Source organism: Gloeophyllum trabeum, assembly GCF_000344685.1.
Source record: "Gloeophyllum trabeum ATCC 11539 unplaced genomic scaffold GLOTRscaffold_00005, whole genome shotgun sequence".
Lineage (NCBI taxonomy): Eukaryota > Fungi > Basidiomycota > Agaricomycetes > Gloeophyllales > Gloeophyllaceae > Gloeophyllum > Gloeophyllum trabeum.
Window position 1 is genome coordinate 2,149,409 of NW_006920414.1, and position 22,789 is coordinate 2,172,197.

Sequence of the window (22,789 nt, forward strand, 5' to 3'; positions counted from 1 at the left end):
CGGGGAGGTGGAGGTGCGTGAGGGAGGGGTGCGCGGCGAGGAAGGCGGGGAGCGCGGGGGAGGGCGCGGGGGCGAGGCCGGCGAGCGTGAGCGCGGTGAGCGCGGGGAAGAGGCACCCCGCGAGGAGGGCGGGGTCGAGGCGCCCGGGGGCGGTGGAGAGCTCGAGCGCGTCGAGGTCGCGCAGGAGGGGGAGGATCGCGGCGAGGGCGTCGGCGGCGCCGTGCGCGTGCGTGCGGAAGGAGAGGCGGCGCGGGTAGGCGGCGAGGTGCGGGCGCGCGGCGAGGGCGGCGGCGAGGCGCGCGGCCTTGTGCGGCGCGGGGAGCAGGGGGGAGTCGGCGATGGCGATGGCGGCGTAGAGCGTGCGCGCGGCGAGGGCGTGCCATTGGTGCGAGACGAGGGCGGCGGCGAGGAGCGCGGGCGGCGGGAGGAGGGCGAAGATGGCGTGCCAGGTCTCGTTCGGGAGCGAGGCGCGCCACGGCTGGCGGGCGTCGGTGAATAATGTCGGGCCGCGCTTGGGAGGGGTGCGTACCTGCGTCTCCATCGTTTGCTGTGCGCTTTGTGCGGTGCCCGCGAGCGAGGGAGAGAGAGCGAGTCTTCTTATGCCAGCGCGCCGCCCGACTATCGGTGCCCGACGGAGAAATAGCGGTTCGCAGTCCGACAGCAGGTCCGAGATTTAAACTCGAGCTGGCCGCAAGCTGAAGAAGGCGTACGTATCGATGGCTGCTGAAGGAATCCAAACTCGTCCGTGCGTACGCTGTCGCAATTTGATCCCGCCGACGGACGACGACGCGGCATGTCCACTGGCACGTTGCTGCGTAAGCCGACTGCGACGGTGCTGCTCGGCGGAGTCTGCGTGTCCCATGATGCGATGGAGGATAGGCGGATAGTCGGGGCTAGTTATGGCAGGGCCGTGCGCGAGCATCGCAGGAGCGAGAACATCGGGCAGGAGGACAGCGTCGACTGCACAAGACGCCCTCGCAGATCCCTCCGCAACAACCTTTTCCCTCACACCGACACTCGAAATCACACCAGGTCCTAATTTCCACCTACTATGGTGTAGTGTAGTGTATTGCCAGTGCGAGACAAAGAGAAACGAATAAATAAAAGTACAGTAGCGATACAACCAAAATACAGTCCGAGTCCCACAACGAGCCAGAGACTATGCGCCGAACCCGTAGAGCGTGCGCCCCGAGCGCTTGAGCGCGTACACGACGTCGAGCGCGGTAACGGTCTTGCGCTTCGCGTGCTCGGTGTATGTTACCGAGTCGCGGATGACCTGCGCATACATAACAGCACGCCATCAGCTACCGTCATGAAGGGAAAGGAAAGGGAGGGGCAGGGGAACGCACGTTTTCGAGGAAGATCTTGAGCACGCCGCGCGTCTCCTCGTAGATGAGACCCGAGATACGCTTGACACCACCGCGGCGCGCGAGGCGGCGTATGGCGGGCTTCGTGATACCTGGAGCGTAATGAGCAATCACCCAACGCTGGACATGGTGCATTATCACCCACCTTGGATGTTGTCACGAAGAATCTTGCGGTGGCGCTTCGCACCGCCCTTTCCGAGACCCTTTGGGAGAATCATAAAGTCAGCCTTTCGCCCTGTCTATGAGACAAAATGCAACCCGCACCTTGCCTCCCTTTCCGCGGCCAGACATGATTTACGAGGTGAAGTTCGAAGGTTGAGTGAGTTTGCGTGGAGGCGGAGGAGCACGAGGGCGAGTGGCGAGCATGAAAGCGGCGCGAGCGGTTATATACGCACCTGCGTGGCTGTGCCGATAAACAGAATAAGGTTTCGTTGGTGCACCGCGTTTAGAGTCACGTGCGCGACGCGTCGCGCGGGTATATAACCTCGCGCGTCTGCGCCGGCTGCCCACCACCACCCGCCCTCCCGCCCCAAGTCCAAGTCGACTTTGAGCCTAATTCTTATCACCTACCACCGCCACTACCACCACTACCACTACTACAAGACTAGCAATGGCTCGCACCAAGCAGACAGCGCGCAAGTCAACGGGCGGGAAGGCCCCGCGCAAGCAGCTCGCGGCCAAGTCCGCGCGCAAGACCGCCACCGTGCGTTTCCTCCCTTCCCTTCCCCTCCCCCTTCTCTTTCCTCACCTTGACTTGCATAGGCCGCGACTGGTGGTGTGAAGAAGCCGCACCGCTTCCGCCCGGGGACCGTCGCGCTCCGCGAGATCCGGCGCTACCAAAAATCGACGGAGCTGCTCATCCGCAAGCTGCCCTTCCAGCGGCTCGTGCGCGAGATCGCGCAGGATTTCAAGGTGCCTTTCTTTCTCTCCCTCCTTCCCTCTCTCCCCTGCACTGTACCATGCTCACCTCCATCCCTCGACCCCCTCCAGACGGACCTGCGCTTCCAGTCCTCGGCGGTGATGGCCCTGCAGGAAGCGGCGGAGGCGTACCTCGTCTCGCTCTTCGAGGACACAAACCTCGCGGCGATCCACGCGAAGCGCGTGACGATCCAGCCGAAGGACCTCGCGCTCGCGCGGCGGTTGCGCGGGGAGCGGTCGTAGTTCTCAGTTGACCAGCTCGCACAGGTTGAGGGGATTGTATTGTTACGATTATTTGTATTCTTTGTTTGTTATTTATTGTGAATGTAATGTGGATCGGGGTTGAAACGCCTTTAGATGAGTGAGTGAGTGGGTTGTTGAGAGGATGGTAGGATGATGAGATGGCTTGGTTATGACAAAGTTGCGCGCCCAGTGGACGTCGGCCCATCTCTCGACTGCCTGGTCTTGGCTGAGACGGCCTGGAGGCTGGGCCTGCATATCAAACCCCTCTTGATGCTGCTGCTGCTGTCGCAATGCGGTCACTCGTATTAAAGGCCCTGCGCCGTTCGTGGCACTTTTGCCAAGACGCTTGTTGTGACGACGATGCTCAGGCTTCATTCAGATGCTTCATGATTCAACAAGACAAGTGTTTTACAGGAACATAACATGCAGGAACATAACGTGATTGAAAGGCAAGCAAGGAAAGTGATACTGGTGGTGGTCGTACGCAATATACATCAAATCCAGAACGCTCAATCAACTGGAAGGACGAGGGGGCTCTCGCATGACGGTATGGTTCATTCCATCGGGAGACGGGCGTGAAGGACGATAAATAGCGGATGAAGGGGAGTGGCCGGTCTGTGTTCGGCGGACTGCCAGGACCGCGGTAAGCACGCCTCCTCGCATCGCTATTCCCTGACTAGATCGACTGACCGTGCTTGCAAGTTGAAACCATCGATGACTTGGAGTCCCCCTGTTCAGTCTCCACACACGTACTCCGGGTGCTACGCACACCACACGCCCGGCGCGCCCTCCAGATACTCCAGGAAGCTCTCGTCAAAGCTGCGCTCCGAGTCCCCCGTCCGCAGCCCGTCGCCCTCCCCCGTGTCCGCGCCGTCGTCGCTCTCCATCTCACGCGCGAAGCCCTCCTCCTCCCCGCGCTTCTCATCTTTCGCTTCAGGCGCGGGTGGGGGCGTATGTGTGACCGCGCGCACATCCAGCACGCTCCGCCTCGCCCTCGGCACCACACACCGCCGCTTCCTTACCCCCACATACCCCACCACCGCGCACCCCGTCCCCTCCACCACGTCTCCCCCCTCCTCCCCCCCTCCCTCTTCCCCCCCTTTCTCCCTACCCACGTCCCCCGCCGCGAGCCGCCGCTTCCGCGCAGACTGCATCAGCCACTTGCGCGGGCGCGTCTCCTCCGGCAGCGGGCGGAAGCGCGCGCGGCTGTCCTCGAGCACGGCCTGCACGCCGCGCGTCCACGCGCGCAGCTCCGCGCGCCGCGGCGGGGTCGCGAAGGTGAAGGGGAACGCGGCGGCTTGCCCGACGACGGCGCGCGGGTGCGGGAGCTCGCTATCCCTCTCCCCTTCAACGACCCTCTCCCCCTGCCCTTCCTCCTCGGTGTTCGTGCGGGTGTGTTCCTCGGGATGTGTTCCTGCTTGTATCTTCTCCTGGACGCACAGTGAAGAGGCGGACGCGTCCTCGAAGAACCCCGAGTCGCGGTGCGGCGCGGGCGCCGGTTTGGGTTTCCGTTGCGTGGTATGGGGCGGGGGCGGTGTGGCCCGTCCCCTCGTCGGGCCCATCGCGAGGTAGGCAAAGAGGTTTGCCAGGTCCGCGCGGTTCGTGTCGGCCATGGTTTTGCTATAGGTATCACGTCGAGTGGTAGTGAGGTGTAATGGCTGTGGGGAGGGAAGAGAAGGTGGCTGACGCGAAGCCGAGCAGGACGCGAACAGAGGTCAGCCACACGTGCACGCGTTGGGGTCGTGACCGCGCTGTGCCACAGGACAAAGGATAAGCAAAGGGTGAGTGGCGTGGTGCTTTTGGCTGGAGGGTACAGAGTGTGGCTGGCTCGTTGGGGCTTGCTTCTCACTGCTCGCCTCATAGGGATTGGGATTGGGATCGGGGGTTGGTGGCACTTGGAATACTGTGCCGGCAGTTGTGGATACGCGAGGTACTCATAGCTTATTCCTGCATCACAGCACCGCGACTGTCTAGCCGCTCACACATCTCAGCACTAGCTCACCACCTTTGTGCGAGTCCAGCGCGCCCCGTCCGTCCCGCCCGGACTGTCCGTGCCTGTGGGGGCGAGACATGCCCGCGCCGTTGTCTTTGCGCATTCGACTGTACTGCCGGGAATACGGGGTGCGGCTTGCGTTGCCGCCGAGGTATGCGCGATTCATCCTTCTTCCTTTTTCGAGCTGTGAGACGTGGAACTGAGTCCATGCCAGCCAGGTGCGCGTGCATTGTCACCGAGCCCAAACCCTACACGGCGTCGGCCTTCGTCAAGCAGGGCACGGACGCGGCTTTGCTGGGCTGGAGACCGGTTCTAATGCTAATGCTTGCGCGCGATGTGCAGTGTGTCGTGTGGTACAGCTACCCTTTCGCGCTTACTTGTATCTCCTAGTGCCACAACCGGAGCGGCGTAGCGCATCGCTCCCCGTGCCCGAGCCGCATCCAGGGTCAAGCCGGAGGGTTGACCGCCCGCACTGGCCATACTGTTCGAGCCTCGGTGGCACTCGTATACGGTGCGGAGGCGTGCATACGCGATCGCGAGGCACGCGTCTCTTACTCCCGCATCACAGATGCTGCCCTCGACTTAGATGCTCCCAGCGACTTCGTGAGCGCCGAGCCGCCCCCTCTTTCTTTTCGTTCTCGTTCTTGCGTAGAGGGGCCGTCGCGGCGGGTGAGCTCCGACGTTCGACATCCAACGCTCGTTTTGCCCTGTTTGAAATGGCTCGATCAACAGTCTTCACAGTGAGCAGCAGGGCCGCGTCCGCACTGCCACCTTGTCATATATTTCGATTTTTTTCTGCAGCAGTTCTCGCCGGCTGTTGAATGTGCCAAGGCCCCGCGTACGGCTTCACTCGTGCCCGTCTAGTGCTGCGTCGTTTCTGGACTATGCGATCTCCTGGTGCTGCTATGCAAGCCTTTGCAATTAATGCGAGCCTTTCTCGCAGTGACAGGGCGTAAAATCAAGATGGTGGGACATCGAGCTCTCTCCTGCTTCCATCGTCAGACGGGCCATCTCTCTTCTAACCTCTTCCTCCCTCACAATGCTGATCGAAGAGTTGGGCCTCTGCTTTCTTTCATGGCTTACCAGGCTGGGTGTCGCTGGGGAGAGCACCAGCATAGGTACTGAATTGCTGTCGATCACCTTCAGGCGGTTTTCACGCTGCCGTATTCACGGCTGAACACGGTACGAACTGCGTCATGCAGGTGCGTCACAAATAGTCATCAACTTCCGCAAGCCTGAATCGATCAGGTGCCGGGTCGACCGTTCAGTGTGCGTAGAAGAGAGCCCCAAGTCAGCAGCATCGGTCCAATTCCTACATGACAACCCAGTATAAAGTCGGCGAGAGCCAGAACGAGAAGCATCATCCAACGGAAGTCGGCTCTGCTCTGTGGTCCGTCCCGTGCAGCCGTTGGTGAGGAGGCAACCCCCAGGTAATAGTCTCCAGCGAAGGAACGCTCGGAACAATCGCGGCCGCAGCGAGCCCCTCATTCGTGCGGACAGCCTCTGGTGATTGCCTCCCCGCATTAAACGCTTCCGGGCAGTTGAAGTCGAAGCACGTTAGGGTGTCTGCGTGGCAGAGAAGGAGGCCGAGGAACAGACGTCGAAGTGCCTTCAGCGGTTGCAAGGCCGACCCAAGCGCTTCCTAGTTGCCACAGCGCAAAAGCGTTAGAAGAATTCAAAGAGTTAGACACCAGCAGACGACACGCGAACGCCTCACCCCCAGCGCCTCCGCCGACCGGTGATGGTGCGGGATAGGCGCATACACGACGCAGCTCGCGCTCTCCGCGAAGCAGTTGGCGCAGCACTCGTAGTCCAGCCTTTCCGCGACGCTCAGCTCGAGGGTCGTCAGCGCCGGGAACACGCCGGCGATTAGACGGAGGAGGGCGGCGTCGATGCGGGCGAGGGCTGTCAGGGTAAGCGATGTTATACGAGCCGGTAAATGGGCGAGGATGAGCTTTAGAGGTCGTGATTGTTTTCCGAGGGTCAGCAGTGCGCAGGAGATCGTGACGGAGTCGAGGGCGCGAAGACCGGAAATGCTGTGGGAGTTCGGGAGGAGCGTTGATGATGTGCATACCAATTGCCTTTGGGGTCGATATATGCGCATATAATGAAGTTTACCCGACGCGCAGGCGGGCGGAGACATACCGGACCCACGAGGGCATGCCGTCAATCTGACAAATACCAGCCAAGCTTGCCGGAGTAGAGACGTTGAGGACTAAAAAGTACCGCCGGAGGGTGATCTGCCTGAACTGATGGCTCGCTAGGGAAAATGCGGCGATCGTTGAGAAGTGGCGGGCGGGGCCTTCGGAAAGGGCGAGTGTAATTATGTGGTCCAGGATTTCTGCAGGAAAGACGGAAGTGTGTCGAATCCGTCCCTTTATGCGACACACAAAGACCCTATGTTATTCGTTAGGAAGTAACTCGGCAGCACACTCACGGCTTCCTTCTTCAGGTCGTTGTCGCTGCGTCCGCGTTCGGATTTTTTCCTAGAAAGTCGTCGCTGGAGAACAGTATTATCCCGCATCGCAAATCACCCAACAGAGGGAGGTCCAAGGGCAACTGGGGATATAAGAAGAGGAGAGACCTGCAGGACACCCGCTAACGAGACGCGTGACGAATGTCGGTCACGTGCCCAGCCAAGGGTCACGGTAACGCTGCGAGCTGCGGGGAAACGCGGATAACCTGAGGAATCGAACATCGGTCAATAAGCTCAGACAACACGATTATAGCATTGATACACTGTAATGAGGAAGAGTACACGCCAGCCAGGCAGATGAATGGAATGAACGGTTAATGAAAGTGCTATGCTGCGCGACGCCAACAGTCCGAGGGAATGAGAACAACGGCAACTGGGCCCATGGGAGTAATACAAGCTTGAAGAAAGAAATACGAAAGGGACAGAGGTCATAGCCGGGTGACGGCCTTCGAGTCCAGCGGCATCCCTGCATGAGGATATTAGCAAGCAACGGACGCGCCATTTGCCATATATACCCCCACCTGAAGGGTCGATGCCGTTGCGCGCGAGGATCTGATTCTGTCTAATCAGCCTCGCCTGGTCGAAGCTATACCCCGCATTCAGTCTTGCACCCAACCCCGCCGCATAGCAAAGCGACACTCACTTCACGCGTTCCCGGCGCATGATCTCCATCACCTCCTGCGTCCCGCGCTCGTCCAAGCCCACTCTTGCGTCCCCGTCCCGGATGTTCGCCTCGATGTCGAACGCAGCAGAGGACAGCCCAGCGCCCGCCTGCTCGGAGAACGTCGACAGCGGCGTGTAGTTCGATAGCTGCGGGAACATCGACCTCACCCGTGCCGGCACATGGGGCAGGAGCGTGGCGCGGTAGCGGAACGCAACTGCAAAGCGACTCGTATATCAGATTGGGCCGTTCTACAGCAAGGAAGAGGATACGTACGCATTACCAGTAATGCGAGAAAGGCTACAACGGAGAAGTAGAATAACATCCCGAAGTAATATTTTCGCGATTTGGCGGTATTTAGCGGCTGTCAGGTACCGATGGAAGCTTCGCCGTTGCCAGTCCTCTCAGAACCGGCGGTCCGTGACCGCGTGCGTGACCAATCGTGAGTCATGACATATGCCCGAAACGGCAATCGGTTGTCCACGTATGGTCAGCCCGCACTCACTGGCGACAAAGTTGGAACAAGATATCAAGGAGCCTCCTCTGCGGTCTGGTCGCCATTCCAGACATTCCGAGTGCCTAGCCAATGATTAATGTGAGGATAGTATAGAATCTAGTCGCTACAGAAAGAGTCACGGAATGCTACAAATCAAAAGAAAGAAACTGTCGTCCGCAGCATACAACACGACGCAATAATAGAATATTACTAGGATATTAGTGAACCTCAGACCGCCTCATACGAGTGCCATGGTATCAGAGACTAGTCCGCCCAGAACGCCCGCGGACGACCAAGCCCCCATCAAAGCTCGACACGACCCACCCGTCCTCCTCCAATGCAGCGCGTACCGCAGGGCCGAGCACGCCCACTCTGTTCGCGGAATGGTTGCCCCGGCCGGTAATGACATGCAGTGGCTTAGCTGTAAACAAATACCATGACATCAGAATCATTACCGAGCCGGAATGGACCGTCCTCAACGTACCCGGTGATGCCCCCTCCGTGCGCAGGATATCCTTGACGATGACGGTAGCCTCTGAAATCGTCGTTCCGTGCAAGTCGACTGTCTTCTTATCACTACTGCGGTTTCTGCAAGGCAAAAGGAGAATATTAGCTATGCGATAGAATTCGCAGCTCTTCCACACTCACCGCTTCTCATCAATCATGCTCTTCGCAGCATCCAGCGCAGCAGCCTTCTCCTGCTCCCTATACTCCCTTGCCTACATTCAATCAGTCTCCATCCCCAAACAACAAAAAAGCAACTCACCCTCTCCGCAAAATAAAGCGCCACCTCCCCACCCCTTGTCTTCGCGCTCCCGCTCTGCCAATACCGCGACGCCTCCCTGAGCGCCTCGTCCCGCTTCCTTCTGAGCTCCCCGACGTCGCCCTTCCCGCCCTTGCCCAGCCCGTTCCCGCCCCCGCGCACCTTCGCACCGCTGTACGCGGGGATGTACGACGCGAGCGGGTGCGGGCCGCCCGCCTTGCGCGGCGGGATCTGGTGCCACGCGTTGTCCCGCGGCGGGGGCTTCAACTTCGCTTTCGCCTTCGTCTTCGCGGGGAAAGCGCCGTTGCTCGCTGTGGGCTTGACGCTCAAACTTCCCGACCTGAGCACAGGCGACGACATGATCGGGGACGAGGGCACGGAGGACCAAGCCTCCCGTGCAGGCGGCGCGGGCGCGGGCGAGTGGTACACCCCCAGCTCGAGGTACGCGTCGCCGTCGAGGTCGCGCAGGAGCGCGACGATGTCGAGCGCGGCGTCGCACTGCCCGTGCGTTGCCCTGAGCGCGAGCTCCGCGTCCGCCATGAGCTGCTTCCGCGCGGGCACGTCCAGCTCGCCCCATGCAGGCGACGACGTGATGATCTCGAAAATGGTGAAGAGGGACTGGGTGTCGGCGGTTGAGAGCTCGGCGGTGGTGTCGCCCGCGATGGAAGCGAGGGCGGCGCGCAGCGCGTCGGCCGGGCAGGCGTGTTCGGGCTTGTGGAAGATGGACTGGAAGTAGGACGCGGGCTTGGGGAGGAGGGTCGAGAGGTAGGAGGAGAGCGAGGAGAGCTGCGTCCAGGGGTCGGGCGCGCCGTGCGGCAGGGGCGAGGAATTGTTGCGGGCGAGAGGCGGCCGCGCGTGCTGCTGCTGCCGCACGTCGGTGATGGTGATCTTGCGCGCCTTGGGTTTGGCGACCTTAGGTATGGAGGGCCCTGCGCGCGCTTGCTTCTTCTTAGCCTGTACCGTCTCCCAAGCATCATCGCGTGTGATTTCCTCGTCCGTCAGCCCGTCCAGGCCGCGCTCTTCCAGGTCGTGCAGATACTCCTGGGTAAGGAGTTCCCCCACCACGGACTCCATGTCCACCCCGTCATCGTCTGGGCATGACTGGAGGGCGCGCCTAAGGAGAGCTGTGTCGACCTGAGGGAAGGCAGCGGTGAGGAATCCGAGCGGGGAGCTAAACGATTCCTGCGATGCGTCGGACGTATCGGAGCTGGATGTGCGCCCGGGAGAGAGGTCGTCTGTAAGGACGCTCGATTCGTCCGTGGTGAAGGAGTGCGGGGAAACATGCAGCTCCGCTAGTTTGTCGGATAGGGACTCTTCGTCTTTCTCGGCTTGCGCGGCCAACTCGGACAGTGTTTTGCGAAGATCATAGATCTGCTCGGATGTTACTGACGGCCGTGAGTTGGCGGCTGCGTCCGCCTCGCATTCGTTCACGAGCGCGGCGATGAGGGATGTATCCAGCGGCGGGCAGAACTCTTTCTGTCCGGTGTAATTTTCGTGCTTCAATGACTTGTGGATGGTGGACGATGGGAAGGGTGAATCGCACCTGCAGTTGTTCTTGTAGCGAGGCTCCTGGAGGCATGGCTAGGATGTGCGGCTGTATGTACAGAGACTCCAGGCGTTGTGTATAGTCGAGGCGTAACAGTAAGCGGGTTTATGACGCTGGGAGCAACGGAGCGTGAGTTGCCATAAACGGTATGTTTGTCAAGGGATCGACACTTCCGTCCTTGCTCCAACCTCGGGCGTTCGGACAGATTCGACGGAGATGGACTCGGATGACGACTATGAGGAGAAATATGTGCGTTGGCCTGTTTTACCCGGGGCCTCTTTGGTGAACTTGTCTGCAGAAGCCGTCGCGGACGAAACGACGGAGAGTGAACGACGTCCGTGCAGCCTCCCGTCCATCGGTCGAGAGCCACGCGTCGGGAGCTACTGAGTTCGACCTCACCCCTTTGCTTGAAACTGTCCAGCACGAATGCTCAGAAGAGGATGTAGCCTTCGACACGGTCATAAACGAACTACTCCCCGACCTCATCCGGGCGCGCGACCTCTGGTTGCAGCAGCAAGTGCGAGAAGACCAATATGTAAGTACCTCTATTTCCAAACATTTCACCCACTAACTCACTGGAATAGGGGCGGCCCGTCCGTCCTTTGACGCGCTACGAGCGGGCTTTGCTAATCAGCGACATTCAGTCGAAATTGGACTCCGGTCATCCTCTCACATACCTGGAGGCTGTGATTCTGCGTAAGCTCAAAGTCCAAAGGGCAAGATTTGTCCCCGTGTCCCCGCAGCATCTCATGAGACTCATCGCCATCTAGGAGAAAGGCCTGCGTAACATCCCCGACCTCGACCTCGAGTCCTATCTCAACACCACCACCGTCACGCCCCTCCCGCCTCCCCGCCAAGACCCACCCGTCAATCCGGATGTCCTCGACGCACTATATTCAATTCGCACCACCCCGTACGAAAGCTCCTTCCTCTCCCGGCTCCTCGGGGCAGACAGCGCCCCGACGCCCGGGCTCATCGCCGTCGACTGGGACGCCTACTCCCCCTGGATGGCCCTCATGGACGATATCAGAGACCATCACTCTCTCGCACAGCAAGTCCGCCCTGTTTCACCCGAGTATCGGATAATCTGACTGTTCGCAGCCCAGAGAGAGAACAGGCCGACTCGGTCAGCGCGCCTATCGAGTACGTTTCACTGCAGCCGTGCCACCTTGATCAAATCCACGATCTCCTGGCGCGGACGTTTTGGTCCGGCATCGACGGTGCGTGGCGTCTCCCGACGACTGTCAATGACTAACGCAACCTTGTTAGTAAGCGACTCATTACAGTACTCGCCCGAGAAGTGCACGGTCGTCGCGGTGTACAAGAAACTCGTCGTCGGCGTGGCATTTCTCAGCTCGCCGCAGGAGACGTACATCACGTACCTCGCCGTGCGCACCGGATGGGAGAACGCGCAGATCGCAACGTAACTACCATCCGCCTAAGCCACAACCCTACCTCTGTGACTGACTCTGAAATCTCCGTTGTAGCAACATGCTGTACCATCTGATAACTCTCAACCCAAACAAAGACATAACCCTGCACGTATCAGTCAACAACCCCGCGATGGTGCGTTCGTTCAGTACACATAAATACGCCTCGTATATCTAATATATATCTCTTCGCACAGCTGCTATACAACAGATTCGGGTTCAAAGCAGAGGAGTTCATCGTAGGCTTCTACGACGCCTACCTGGACCCGCAGTCGCGCGCATCGAAGAACGCGTTCCGCCTGCGGCTCCGGCGATGAACTCTCGAAGTATTCCGGATTACTACTGATCTAGCCGGGGTTTCTTGGCTTCGCGCGCGTCTTCCTCCTCCTCAGAGAGCACACTAGACATCTCCGAGCGCGGCGAGCCGACGAGCCGCGCCTCCAGATCCTCCACCCACTTCCCGCCCTCAGCGCCGTCGAACAGCCAGACATGGCTACGAAAAGACCTTGTTCAGAGACTCGAGGCTCGCAGGTACTACGCCGGCACATACCTGTCACCGACCCGTTTTGGCTCCTGAGGCGCCGGGGCCACATCCGTGGAGGGCCGTTTCCGCAGATTGGGTCGGAGTGGCTCGAGTTGTCGTGGTGCCGGCAGATCCCAGCCTAACTTGCCGCAGAGGTGGTGGACTATGTCGTCGGCGTTACCGAGGAGCACGATCTCCACGACGTAGTCACATGGATTAGTACGAAGGGCGATAGTGGATGGAATGCTTACATCGGGATTGATGTGTTTTATGGGCGTTTTGTTAATTAGTATCTGAGCGTATGCACTGTCGGTATAGGCAGCCTGATAGCAACCACTCTCCTACCTGTGGGACCGAGTGCGGCAGGTATGCTGGAGGCAATCATTAGCAACTGGGCGACAATCGAAGGTCCTACTCACTTATCGTTTCGGAGACGGGTGCGACTTGGAGAGACGTCCCCATTATGATTATGAGATCGACCTTGTCGCGGTCTTCCATGAGAGCACGATCGAACGCGTCGTCCAGCTTCTCGTGGAAGAAGGTAATGTCAGGCTAATTCGCCATTCAGTCCGCCGCTTTAGCCTAACGTCCAACGGAACTAAAGGCGCTTGCCTTCATGATACCCGGCGGGTAATCCCTCTCTTCCGGTCCGTCCGACTCCTCACTATCCCACTTGTCCTTGTCTGACTTCTTACCCTTCTTCTTCCCATCCTTCTTCGCATTTGCTTTGTTGCTACTCGTCGCGTTAGGTGGGTTGCATACTTTACACAAAGGGACGCGGCGCTGCAGGATATCCTGCTCTATCTCGACGCCAGGAACCTTGAGCCGGCAATTAAGACATGTCGCTGTGGCGAAGGACCCATGGCATTGCAATACTTTCTGCACGCCCGCTAGTGTCTCTAGGGTGTCGATATTCTGCGTATAGTTCTAAAGGGCCATGTTAGCGTGGCATTCAGCGGAGTTGGACGAGGCAATGCGCACACGAAGAAGCTACAGCGACAACAGTGAAAACCCAGAAATTAGCACAGATTAAGGTAGAAGGGCGTACCTTATTCTTGTCCTCGATAAGTTTGATGAATCGATGGCACGGTGATGGTGTAAAATTGGACGGGTATATTTGACTGTGGCTTGATTAAGACGGGGGCACGCACAATTCATCCCGGACAGTGCGACGAACCTAGCGAAAGAACTCAAGCAATGAAGTCAGATCATAGTAATATGAAAGGAGACAGTTCCTCACTAGAATACTATGCCGGCCGGACGAATGAATGACCACTCAGTGACCTTGTGGCACGAATCCGGACGTACCTGCGGGATTTTCTCGGAAGTAGTGTATATCGAACCTGCAGTACGTGAGTATCACGATTCTCGATAGTAAGTCATCATCACGGACATTTGTTGTGGGTCGTCGAGGTCATATTCGTTTTTCTCCTTCAATGAGGCATATAAACCATTTCGAGAGCGGAAGTCAGGAATGCCACAGGACACGCCTGCAAACAGTACCCTCAGTCAGTCAATACAGCTACAGAGGAGATGTCTTACTGATCCCTGCTCCTGTGAGTATGATGATACGCTGCGACGTTCGGATCAATTCTACTGCGTCATCTATGGTATTGTATTGCGGGAGCTTTTCTCGCTTGCGGATTCTGAGAGTGACGAGATATGTCAGCCCGGCGAATCCATACTGTACCAACGCGGTATGAATCTGTGCTCACTCTTGTGACAGCACTACTTTGAGGAAGTAAAGCAGAGTCGTAGGTCGCTTTTCTCGTAGCTCCTTGCACTGTCATGACGTTAAGTCGAGCGCCGAAAGCCACAAACTGCCGTACTTGCCAAGCATACGCCAAATGCATAGATTAAGTGGGGAATAGAGATTCCTCTCTCAAGGACATATTCCTTGATGAACGCGGTCGTCCCTATGAGGGGACTGTGAGGTTTGCAGGCTTGCTCCATCTACATGTAGTCTTACCATGTTCTTTGAGGAAGCGTTTCGCCTGTTTAATGTCTTCTTTGGACCACATCTTCTCGGCTACAAGGAGAACATGATGAGCCGGGCTCCGCCTCAAGTACTACATTCCAGTTCTACCTTCCTGAGCAAAGGTGGCAAGGTCAGTCATTTCCGGGTCATTTTCATCGTTCCCTTCCAACGCTAAATTGTTAGCATTTTCTTGTTCTGCTGTCGTGGCTTCGTCGTGGTCGCCCGGGAAGCCATCTAAGATGTCTTCCACGGTCTCGGGATCTATACCGATATCTTCTGCCGCATCCAAGAAGGCTTGGGCCTGGTACACATAGAGGTCGCTGACTTGCTTTGTCCTGGAAGATGCTGCTTCAGCTGTAGTCATGGGATTAGTTTCAGCATTCGCAGATGGCCCTGCGTCCATACTGCAAGCGCAACGAGGCAGAAAGTAGTACAGATGCACTGGCAGTAAAGTGCCATGATCCGGACTAACGATCCTAGTTACGCTTTTCGGACAATATTTCTCACGCGGTTGATGGACACCACATCGCCGCACTAGGCCTGCTCCTCTGTCCAGCAAGTCGTCCTGGCCATGGTCTCCGTTGTCGCTGCATTATTTTCCTTGTCTCAACTGCTTTAGTGTTTACGTCTGAATAATAATCTTGCCTACGGTATTCTACATTGTCTGGCAACAGCACCCGCTGCTTTTCTCTGGCAGTCGACGGAGCCGGTATCGTACTCGTCGACAAGCAGCGGCCTGACTCGGAAGTCGTCGTTGAGGGCATGCCTTCCGTAGCCTCTGGAAAACCTGTGACGACTTACTCGAGGCGGAAAACCAGGAGCGCCAAATCGGAATATGTCGGTCCTTCCAGTTCCCCTTCCGCGGGCCAAGCAAGCGAAGCAGCGGACATACCACTTGCAGAGATGGTCCGCAGAGTCAGAAAGCGTTCCAGAGAGGTATCTCGAGGACAGGACAATTTAGAAAGCTCTGCCAGCAAAAAGTCAAAGCAAATTCTCCGGTCTGACTCTGAAAATCAAGCGCCTCCTCAGTACGATTTTCTAGTCGCCGTTGGCCGCAGCCAGAGCTTCGAATATGAAACACCTTTTCATTCTCCGTCGAAACCGGGACCTCCTGCTATGCTTTCGTCCCCTGAACATCTTTCTCCTGATAGGATGTCTCCGGTGCCTCAGTCACGTAGCATACAATGCACTGCGTCTCGGAATATGAAAGAAAACGCCAACGTATTCAGGCCGCTTACCTCCGGTGGACTGGCATCTCCGTTCAGCAGCCGTCCGGGCTCCGCCGCTACCTCGCCAACGCGGCGTCCCGGATCCAAAGGGGCTACGAAACCGAAACTCAGGAGAACTCCGTATTTTCCCAAAGCTAGGACCATGTCCAACACGATGGTGCGTTCCGAAGTAGAGGACAGTATTTTCAGCAACACCACTGTCCTTATACATCAGACATCGTCTCGGGCTCCGTCGCCTTCAAAGCAAAAGGCGTTCTCCCACCGACGCGTTCCTTCGATGCCTACTAATGCTAGCTCTCTGGACGAACTCGATGCACAAGACTGGTCGATTCCTCCGAAAGCAGTTCTCCGGAACCAGGGCCCTCCTCTGTCTGATGCGGCGTGGTCATTCCTCTATGATGCTAGTACTCCTCTCCCTGAGCCGTTCCCTGGGACGGGGTTTCCACTTGCTGCTTCCACTCCCGCCAGGCGCCCTCTTGCTAATAAGACACCGGATCGGAATAGGATACGTCGCGATGACACCACCGCAGCGTTATATAATGCACCGTCAACCAGGCCGATAACACCGGAGTCTCCTATTAGACAAGAGTCGCTATATGCTACTGGAGCGCCGATGGAAGACATTGATATGGACATATCTGAAGCACATGAAGACCCTCGACGCGCTCTGCAGTCCTCACATCGACCTCGCCGTCGCACAATGGTGCATGTATCCAGCGACAGTATCTTCTCCTCCCCGCTCGACTTCACTGCTCAGGTTTCTCGGGGTTCTATGCTCCATACCGACCGTAGTAGATCTCTTCCTGGGTCCGCTGGAAGATCCATGGATGACCTGGCGTCCATGGACCTCACCTCCCTCATAGGTACCACGCATACGCATACTCGGCGTGCTTCGGAATCGTCTATGGACCTAACTGTCACTCTCAACACGCTGCCTGGCGTACCATGCCTGCCGGATTCCTCTATATCTTTGCTCTCTGCGTTTGCTACTCCTGCTAATAGCCCATTTGCACTGAATGTTACCGCTGCTGCTGCTTCAAATTCTACGTCTCAGGCTGGCGATTATCTGCCGCCCCCTTCTACAAACAACAATACAGACTTGGGAGATCTTCTCTCCGGTCTCGATCTCGAAGGTGCGTACCCGAGAAGGTTCTGGCATCGCCGTCCGGCGGTCTATTGCCCTTGCTCTTCTTTCTACAAATTTCCGAGCACGCTCTGTTCAATAGATGCCTCCCGCTCATCCTTACTTTGCGAGGGCTGTACCGTTTTCCTTGTCTAACTGATTTGGTGCATACCTAGAACCTAAGGATTCAACCTCCCGCACCACGGATGTGAAGGACGCGGTGACTGATCTGGTTTCCGAGGGAGTTCATGCCTCGACACCCGCCGCGGAAGGCACGGGTAAGAGGCGTACCAGGGCAGGTACTATTCGCCCTTCAGACTTTGCCTGGAACACGGGGAAGGACAAGACATGGAACCAAGGAAGAAACAGGGCCGGAACCATCCGCGCGTCTGATTTTGGACAGGGCAAGCCGGTGCCCCAGCTCGCCGCCGCTCCTCCAGGCCGGCCTAGGGCGCGTTCGCGCTCCGGCACCATCTCAGCTCCCAATAGACCCCCATCGGGACCACTGCCTCCCATTCCCTCGTCGTCTAGGCCCCAGACGAAGAGCGGCGTGAGTGGATCATCTCTGCCTGTGCCGACCATGAAAGTCAAGCATTATGCAAAGCCGCTCAGCCCACAGAAGTCTGGAGAATCGGACGATGAATTGCTACTGATTCCACGAGCTTTAGGCGGGCCATTCCACGACACTGAAGGATAGAATTCGTTGCTACAGGACCATGAGACTACCGTTGACTCTTGCTATCGTTATCGCCCTAGCTTTCTTGATCCAGAACATCTGGAACCCTTGTAGTCATTGCTTCTGTCCATTCGTCCTCTTGTGCTCGTTATGTTTTCCCAGAGAGGTCTCGTATGTTTGCTCTTCTATGCGCTACGACGCCTCGAGGTGTCTTGCTGCTATTACATCGTCCTTGCAAATATGGTCTGCCTCTATACACAAATTCACTTGCAGATGGGCAGTCAGTCACGGCACGTAAGGGTTGCCTAAGGGTCTTGCCCTGCAACTGGGACACTGCCGGAGAGCAAAGGGAAATTGGCGTGGGTGACGGTGATGCCCATGTGAGAGAGCAAGACTGATCCTGTCCCATAGTTTGAAGCTTTTTACGCAATAGAACCACTAGATAGGCATTTAAGAAACGAAGCAGGTAAGGACAACCTTACGCAAACATAGGAACGCCCGGTAGAACTGTCTGCCAATCTGTCAAACATGTCGCGTCGTAAATTCACATACGAAATTGCAGATACATAGTCTAACATCAGACAAGGCTCACGAAGCTATTGCCGCAAAATAGACAGCGTTGCACAGCTCGGAGCAGTTCGGCCACGATCCACCCGCGCGCAACTGATGGAAAGTGATTGTCGTTCGTTCCCGCGTCCCCGTCGATAGGAATCAACGCTTTACGGCTGCAGCCAATGCACGTTCTCACTTTCGGAGTCGACAGGATGAAACTTGTGATCGAGCATCGTCCTGCCAATTGTGTTAGGTGGGATTTTGGGATGGAATACAATCACTTACTCCAAACGTGGCCATTTCGACAGGTAGCAGTAGCAAGGTCTTGTAAAGGGATGGGTACACGGCAAGCAGGGCATATCTCCTCGGCGCCTTGAGGTAATGCCATACGGGGATCGCCGATACCGGCGAGAGTAGTTCGAGCTGCCAATTCCTGCGCCTCCTTTGACAGGTCGACAGGAGACCCATGGAGTGTCGCTTGTACAACGACTCGCGTTACGAAAGACATGTCATCGGCTACGACGCAGTTCAGAAGCTGAAGGATGCCCACGGGAGGACTTACCGGTCAGTACGGGGATAACGGCCTCGAGATGACGAATCAAGGTCCGCTGTATTCGCTGGAAAATGAGGTTCAACAGGTTATGGGCCCTCTGGCCGTACTGTTCCTGGAGTTCTGGATGCCCTTTCGTCAGCATCTGAGGCCGTAAGGTGAGCAGAGTATCCTATCCCCGCTGTCAATATTGGATAAACCTCACCCAGCAGTGATCGGCGACTGCAAGTTTCAGGCGCAGCGAGAGAAAAGAGTCCCACCCATACATATGGCAAAGGAGACTGTTCCTGAATTCTCGTTTCACTTCTTTCGTAAGCGTCGCGGACAACGGAGTGATGTTAATGCTGGTCGACTCATCGAATGGGGTATGCTGGAGTATCTGAAGGAGTCGCTCCGAGGACTGCGTGGCGACCTGACCTTGGGAGAGCAAAAAGAAGACGGGTCGAAGGATACGCAGGGGCGAGTACCCCCAGACTAGACAGAGCGTGAGCCATGATAACCCCATATCCAAGTCGCTATCCCAACCTTTTCTAGAGCAGTTCAATACCTGCTCCAAACTGACGATGAAACGTCCCTCTTCACTAGGGTAGCCATCACCCCAAAGCTGCGTCACCATGAACATACTATTATGGCGGGCATCATGTTTGTAACTGCAGTCCGTGGGATTGCAAGTTCTGCCAAAGTTCAGATCGCTTCAGAGACGCACGCAGATCCCCGGTAAAGGTAAACAAATCCCCTTACGCACTCGTGTATCCAGGCAATCGTCGACGCGCCGTCGTATGCCATCATACCACTGATGCGCCCAACATCTGTTCTTTTCACAGTATGCGTCTCAGAGGCGGCGAAGACCTGGCGGGCTCTCTGGGACAGCGAAGCTGCCGTAACTGCGGTGCTATTCGTCGGAGTCAGCGTTGGGTCCGAGGAAAGCCTGTGGGCGACGTGGAACGATCCATCGAAAAGCGATACGAGGAGAATGTCCTCCTCTACGATATGGATGAATCCTGAAGGGGGGTATAGGGGCGATGAGTCAACGGAGAGGTTCTGCCTTTGCAAGACCAGTCTCTTGGTGCCGGACCACGGTAGCTTGCTTGGGACTGGCCAGGGCGTGAGATCAACTATCCCGGGCTTAGTCGCGACGAGTATCAACTATAAGGTTCATTTTAGCTGCCAGCCCACTGTAGGGACAAAACAATATTCACGCTTCTGCCCGGGATGTCAACCCAGCGCAGCGCAGTGATGACGCGTTTGTCGGCTGCAAATGCGCAGCACTCCTGCACCTCGAAGGTCCGCTCAACTGCAAATTCGGTGCCAAAACTCGAGGGCACCGGGCAGAGCTTTTGTGACACTTTGATGATCGACACGGTGCCATCTGCCTTCGCGCAAGCCAGGTAGGCCTCACCTATCACCCACCGAGACAATACAAACGCGGGGATCAGGATCGGCGAGATTCGAAAACAGCAGATCTCACATTGTCCTGCACCGCATAGAGCCCACGGCGACCACGCCAGATGCGTGACCCACTGATCTGCAACAGGCAGCGTTTGCACATGGACCGCTGTGGGTCCCTGTCCTTCTTCGGTAACGCCTCGCCATCTGGATTGCCCCATAAGGTTAAGATTGGGTGCGTAGCTGGGAATGTAGAGGTACTGCCTACTGGAAGAATGAAACGGTACCTCCACGGGTCCCGGTAGCCAGGAGAGACCAATCCAAGGATGGAGTCGGTACGATATCAAAGCGGGCTTGCGGTGACCAGCATATGCCTGCCGTTTAGCGGGCGTCAGTCAGGTGCACGGGAATTGTCGGGAGAGGAGTAATTACAAAGGACCTGTTCGCACAGGGTGTTGCCTGTGGGATGCATCTGGTCGGAAGGAAGCTCTTTGAGCAATGCAGTGATATCATAGAGCTAAAAATGTTTGATTAGAGATAACACCTGAAAACGAGAGAAATACGTATGTACCTTCTTCCATTCTCCCCGCAAGTGATTCTTGGCTGCGCCCCAAAGGGTCACTTCAAGATTGGAATTCAGAGCTGCTATAATGCAACTTGGATTGACTTGTTTAGACGAATTGAATTTGTGGTGCAATGGTTCGCACTAACCCAGCGCCATGGACGTTGATCGGTGAGCAAGTAACCGCGCGCAGCAGAACGTCTAAAGACCCGAGCGAAACCGCAGCCCAATCTATTGCGGAGTGAGTATGGGCAGCTTATGGCCTAGAACACTTTTCATAAGCCACCTTGGGAGTCTACCGGCCACTGATGGACAATAGCTTTCTCGAACTCGATCATGGTTCTGAACCAGCCTAAGGTGCTAGTGCCCTCATTAGTCTCGGGACTCTTTCCTGCCGTAGACTTGATAGCAGAAGATGAGTCGAAATTAACTCCGGTTTCAGGTGTCTATAGAAACTATGAACACCAGAAATATTAATTCCGAAAAATGAAACGGGTCATACCAAGACATAGATGGCACTTTTTGTCATTAGAAGCACCTGTCCCTCGGCGCTCCATTGTAAACAGCGACTGGATGGGTGTGTCGTGTTCGTCGGAACGCTCAGCGACGTGAGTATTTTCAAATCGGAGTCATTCATCTCGCGACCAGTCGTACTTAGTAACCTCAAGCTTTGCCACTCGAAGAGTCGAAACACAATACTTGGGAGGTATTCGGCGCTGCGCGGCACGCCAGGTCCGATTCCTAACATGTAAAAGTCTACTATCATTGGACCAGTAGTGAATAACTTAGTTATTCACTTCCCGTCCCTTTTGTGCACTGGGGACCTTGTGGCTACCCTATACCTTCGGCAATTTTTCTCTGTAATGATAAATGTCTGTAGATGCCATGTTCAAGTTTGTATGTGGAACGGAGGAGTGGTCATCGTTCAGGATTTAAAACTGTCTTGCATCTCCGAGGTCTAAGTGTGACAGAGCGTGACCGCTGCCCCGCCACAGCCCTATTGTGACACGTGTGACATCTTATTCACTTCCCGTCCCCTTACGCCGTACAACCTCTACGCCCTCTGGAAAAATCTGAGAAATTTGCAGAGGGTATAGAATAGTATCTGAACCATTCACACCAATTTTGGGGTACGTGCAATCAGAGGAAGATGACTTAACTAGGGAGCAGTTCAAATCATTCACTACTGGTCCAATGATAGTATGGTAAACCAACGGCAGGGACTCTACAAGCAGGAAAATAATCTTTCTTGCTCCCCGGGCGCTGCACGGCATCAACAATGCCCATAGTTATTTCATCTTGACCTGAATGATACTGAATGATATCAACTTCTAACTCTCAAGTTAGTGGTCTGCCGGTGTGGTCAGAGTCTTCGATCCATCAGATACTTGGTGTCAAGCTTTACAGTTACATATATCTGAGGAATAGATAATAAGTGCCTTCTTTGCTGCCCTAGGGTGGCATTCCGCCACCCTCGATCAGTGTTACTGTAGAGTCAGTGTACTGTCTTCAACACTGTCATAGCTTGTACCGTAGGCAACAGGATGCTTGCCATTGGCGCAATTCCAGGCTCGATAATGATACCACTGCAGTAAAAAGAAAAGAAAAAGAAAAGAAAAAAGAACAAGGGGTGGCCGCTCCAAATATGGTTGCATGTGGCTGAAAGCATGCTTCTTCCCTAGCGAGCGGGTTATACATTGTACAACCTCTCGCTGCTCCCGTACGTTGCACGAGATGTATCCTAGGGTGCTGATCCTTCAATTTTTGAGGTGTAGTTCATTTTTTCTTCCCGGTCTTCGACCGGGTATCTAAGTAAATATGTGTCCGGCGGGTTCACGATACTAGCACCCGCAGGTCTCAAGTAGCTACAAGTAAACAATACCTATTGGCATTCTGATGACAGTAGTACTACTCTCCGGGGATTTTGTAGTCGTTCACGCTCAAGTTGAAACGCTGAAGTCGTATATGGTGCGCCTGCGCGAGACGCAGAGTGAGCGGTTCCCACGATTAGAACCCCGCACAATATCGAGGGTGGCTGCGACCGGAACTCTGGGTGCACAATGCCCCATGAGATGGCGCCTGCTTTGTGGTTAGTATATCCTATAGGTACAACATGCTAGAGTACTCAAACAAAATCTTTGGATTTTATTGTGCAGGAAATCCCCGTATACAAGTCACTCATGATATTGAGCTGAGTTTGAACTGTGCTAATGGTTCGGCAACTCCCGCCTCACGCTCACAATACCATGGCTGATACGCCCGCGCCGACACAAGTTCAGGAAATTTACATTATTTAACTTCTACTATAATATTGATT

General features: G+C 56.1%; 11 protein-coding genes across 11 annotated transcripts in view; 3 read left to right on the top strand and 8 right to left on the bottom strand.

The window, feature by feature from the left end:
* The window catches only part of GLOTRDRAFT_121077 (uncharacterized protein), a gene marked incomplete at its 3' end in the record, with an annotated part of 2,002 nt that extends 1,059 nt beyond the window's left edge, over positions 1-943 (bottom strand). The window contains exons 1-2 of the mRNA XM_007867212.1: positions 530-943; positions 117-478 (exon numbers count right to left, since the gene is read on the bottom strand). Of these exons, the coding sequence (XP_007865403.1) occupies positions 117-478; positions 530-541 (374 nt within the window). The 5' untranslated portion in view covers positions 542-943. The remainder of the gene's footprint in view (positions 1-116; positions 479-529) is intronic.
* A 34-nt stretch (positions 944-977) lies between these two features.
* GLOTRDRAFT_99757 (histone 4) lies at positions 978-1,570 on the bottom strand (the record flags this gene model as incomplete). The annotated part of the gene is made up of 3 exons (XM_007867213.1): positions 978-1,276; positions 1,350-1,461; positions 1,515-1,570. Coding segments are annotated over 3 exons (285 nt in total), but the record flags the coding sequence as incomplete, so codon positions are not given.
* A 319-nt stretch (positions 1,571-1,889) lies between these two features.
* On the top strand, positions 1,890-2,715 carry GLOTRDRAFT_99758 (histone H3). The gene is made up of 3 exons (XM_007867214.1): positions 1,890-2,070; positions 2,130-2,279; positions 2,358-2,715. The coding sequence occupies exons 1-3, from the start codon at positions 1,978-1,980 to the stop codon at positions 2,526-2,528; spliced, it is 414 nt and encodes a 137-aa protein (XP_007865405.1). The 5' UTR covers positions 1,890-1,977; the 3' UTR covers positions 2,529-2,715.
* A 435-nt stretch (positions 2,716-3,150) lies between these two features.
* On the bottom strand, positions 3,151-4,141 carry GLOTRDRAFT_138381 (uncharacterized protein; the record flags this gene model as incomplete). Its single annotated transcript, XM_007867215.1, has 1 exon — positions 3,151-4,141. One exon carries the CDS (start codon positions 4,139-4,141, stop codon positions 3,290-3,292), a length of 852 nt encoding a protein of 283 aa, XP_007865406.1. The 3' UTR covers positions 3,151-3,289.
* A 1,564-nt stretch (positions 4,142-5,705) lies between these two features.
* On the bottom strand, positions 5,706-6,664 carry GLOTRDRAFT_138382 (uncharacterized protein; the record flags this gene model as incomplete). The annotated part of the gene is made up of 2 exons (XM_007867216.1): positions 5,706-6,163; positions 6,239-6,664. 2 exons carry the CDS (start codon positions 6,662-6,664, stop codon positions 5,882-5,884), a joined length of 708 nt encoding a protein of 235 aa, XP_007865407.1. The 3' UTR covers positions 5,706-5,881.
* Positions 6,665-7,208: 544 nt separating this feature from the next.
* Positions 7,209-8,035, bottom strand: GLOTRDRAFT_99759 (uncharacterized protein). The gene is made up of 4 exons (XM_007867217.1): positions 7,935-8,035; positions 7,641-7,875; positions 7,519-7,583; positions 7,209-7,463 (listed from the first exon to the last, which is right to left on the bottom strand). The coding sequence occupies exons 1-4, from the start codon at positions 7,936-7,938 to the stop codon at positions 7,426-7,428; spliced, it is 342 nt and encodes a 113-aa protein (XP_007865408.1). The 5' UTR covers positions 7,939-8,035; the 3' UTR covers positions 7,209-7,425.
* A 205-nt stretch (positions 8,036-8,240) lies between these two features.
* On the bottom strand, positions 8,241-9,277 carry GLOTRDRAFT_75580 (uncharacterized protein; the record flags this gene model as incomplete). The annotated part of the gene is made up of 4 exons (XM_007867218.1): positions 8,241-8,575; positions 8,639-8,742; positions 8,803-8,873; positions 8,921-9,277. 4 exons carry the CDS (start codon positions 9,275-9,277, stop codon positions 8,412-8,414), a joined length of 696 nt encoding a protein of 231 aa, XP_007865409.1. The 3' UTR covers positions 8,241-8,411.
* A 1,402-nt stretch (positions 9,278-10,679) lies between these two features.
* On the top strand, positions 10,680-12,210 carry GLOTRDRAFT_105554 (uncharacterized protein; the record flags this gene model as incomplete). The annotated part of the gene is made up of 8 exons (XM_007867219.1): positions 10,680-10,712; positions 10,828-10,998; positions 11,048-11,188; positions 11,273-11,518; positions 11,581-11,683; positions 11,733-11,886; positions 11,951-12,029; positions 12,091-12,210. 8 exons carry the CDS (start codon positions 10,680-10,682, stop codon positions 12,208-12,210), a joined length of 1,047 nt encoding a protein of 348 aa, XP_007865410.1.
* Positions 12,149-14,797, bottom strand: GLOTRDRAFT_138386 (SIR2-domain-containing protein; the record flags this gene model as incomplete). Its single annotated transcript, XM_007867220.1, has 16 exons — positions 12,149-12,386; positions 12,444-12,709; positions 12,762-12,787; positions 12,836-12,968; positions 13,011-13,343; positions 13,398-13,406; positions 13,465-13,537; positions 13,594-13,605; positions 13,657-13,663; positions 13,725-13,759; positions 13,810-13,906; positions 13,959-14,062; positions 14,132-14,199; positions 14,259-14,332; positions 14,386-14,445; positions 14,503-14,797. The coding sequence occupies 16 exons, from the start codon at positions 14,795-14,797 to the stop codon at positions 12,233-12,235; spliced, it is 1,746 nt and encodes a 581-aa protein (XP_007865411.1). The 3' UTR covers positions 12,149-12,232.
* A 1,103-nt stretch (positions 14,798-15,900) lies between these two features.
* Positions 15,901-17,443, top strand: GLOTRDRAFT_128672 (uncharacterized protein; the record flags this gene model as incomplete). Its single annotated transcript, XM_007867221.1, has 2 exons — positions 15,901-16,756; positions 16,923-17,443. The coding sequence occupies 2 exons, from the start codon at positions 15,901-15,903 to the stop codon at positions 17,441-17,443; spliced, it is 1,377 nt and encodes a 458-aa protein (XP_007865412.1).
* A 556-nt stretch (positions 17,444-17,999) lies between these two features.
* GLOTRDRAFT_75586 (uncharacterized protein) lies at positions 18,000-21,109 on the bottom strand (the record flags this gene model as incomplete). Its single annotated transcript, XM_007867222.1, has 14 exons — positions 18,000-18,211; positions 18,260-18,509; positions 18,556-18,669; positions 18,730-18,998; positions 19,050-19,198; positions 19,270-19,649; positions 19,724-19,923; positions 19,993-20,117; positions 20,179-20,284; positions 20,343-20,427; positions 20,482-20,566; positions 20,622-20,703; positions 20,759-20,918; positions 20,975-21,109. 14 exons carry the CDS (start codon positions 21,107-21,109, stop codon positions 18,000-18,002), a joined length of 2,352 nt encoding a protein of 783 aa, XP_007865413.1.
* Positions 21,110-22,789: the final 1,680 nt, after the last annotated feature.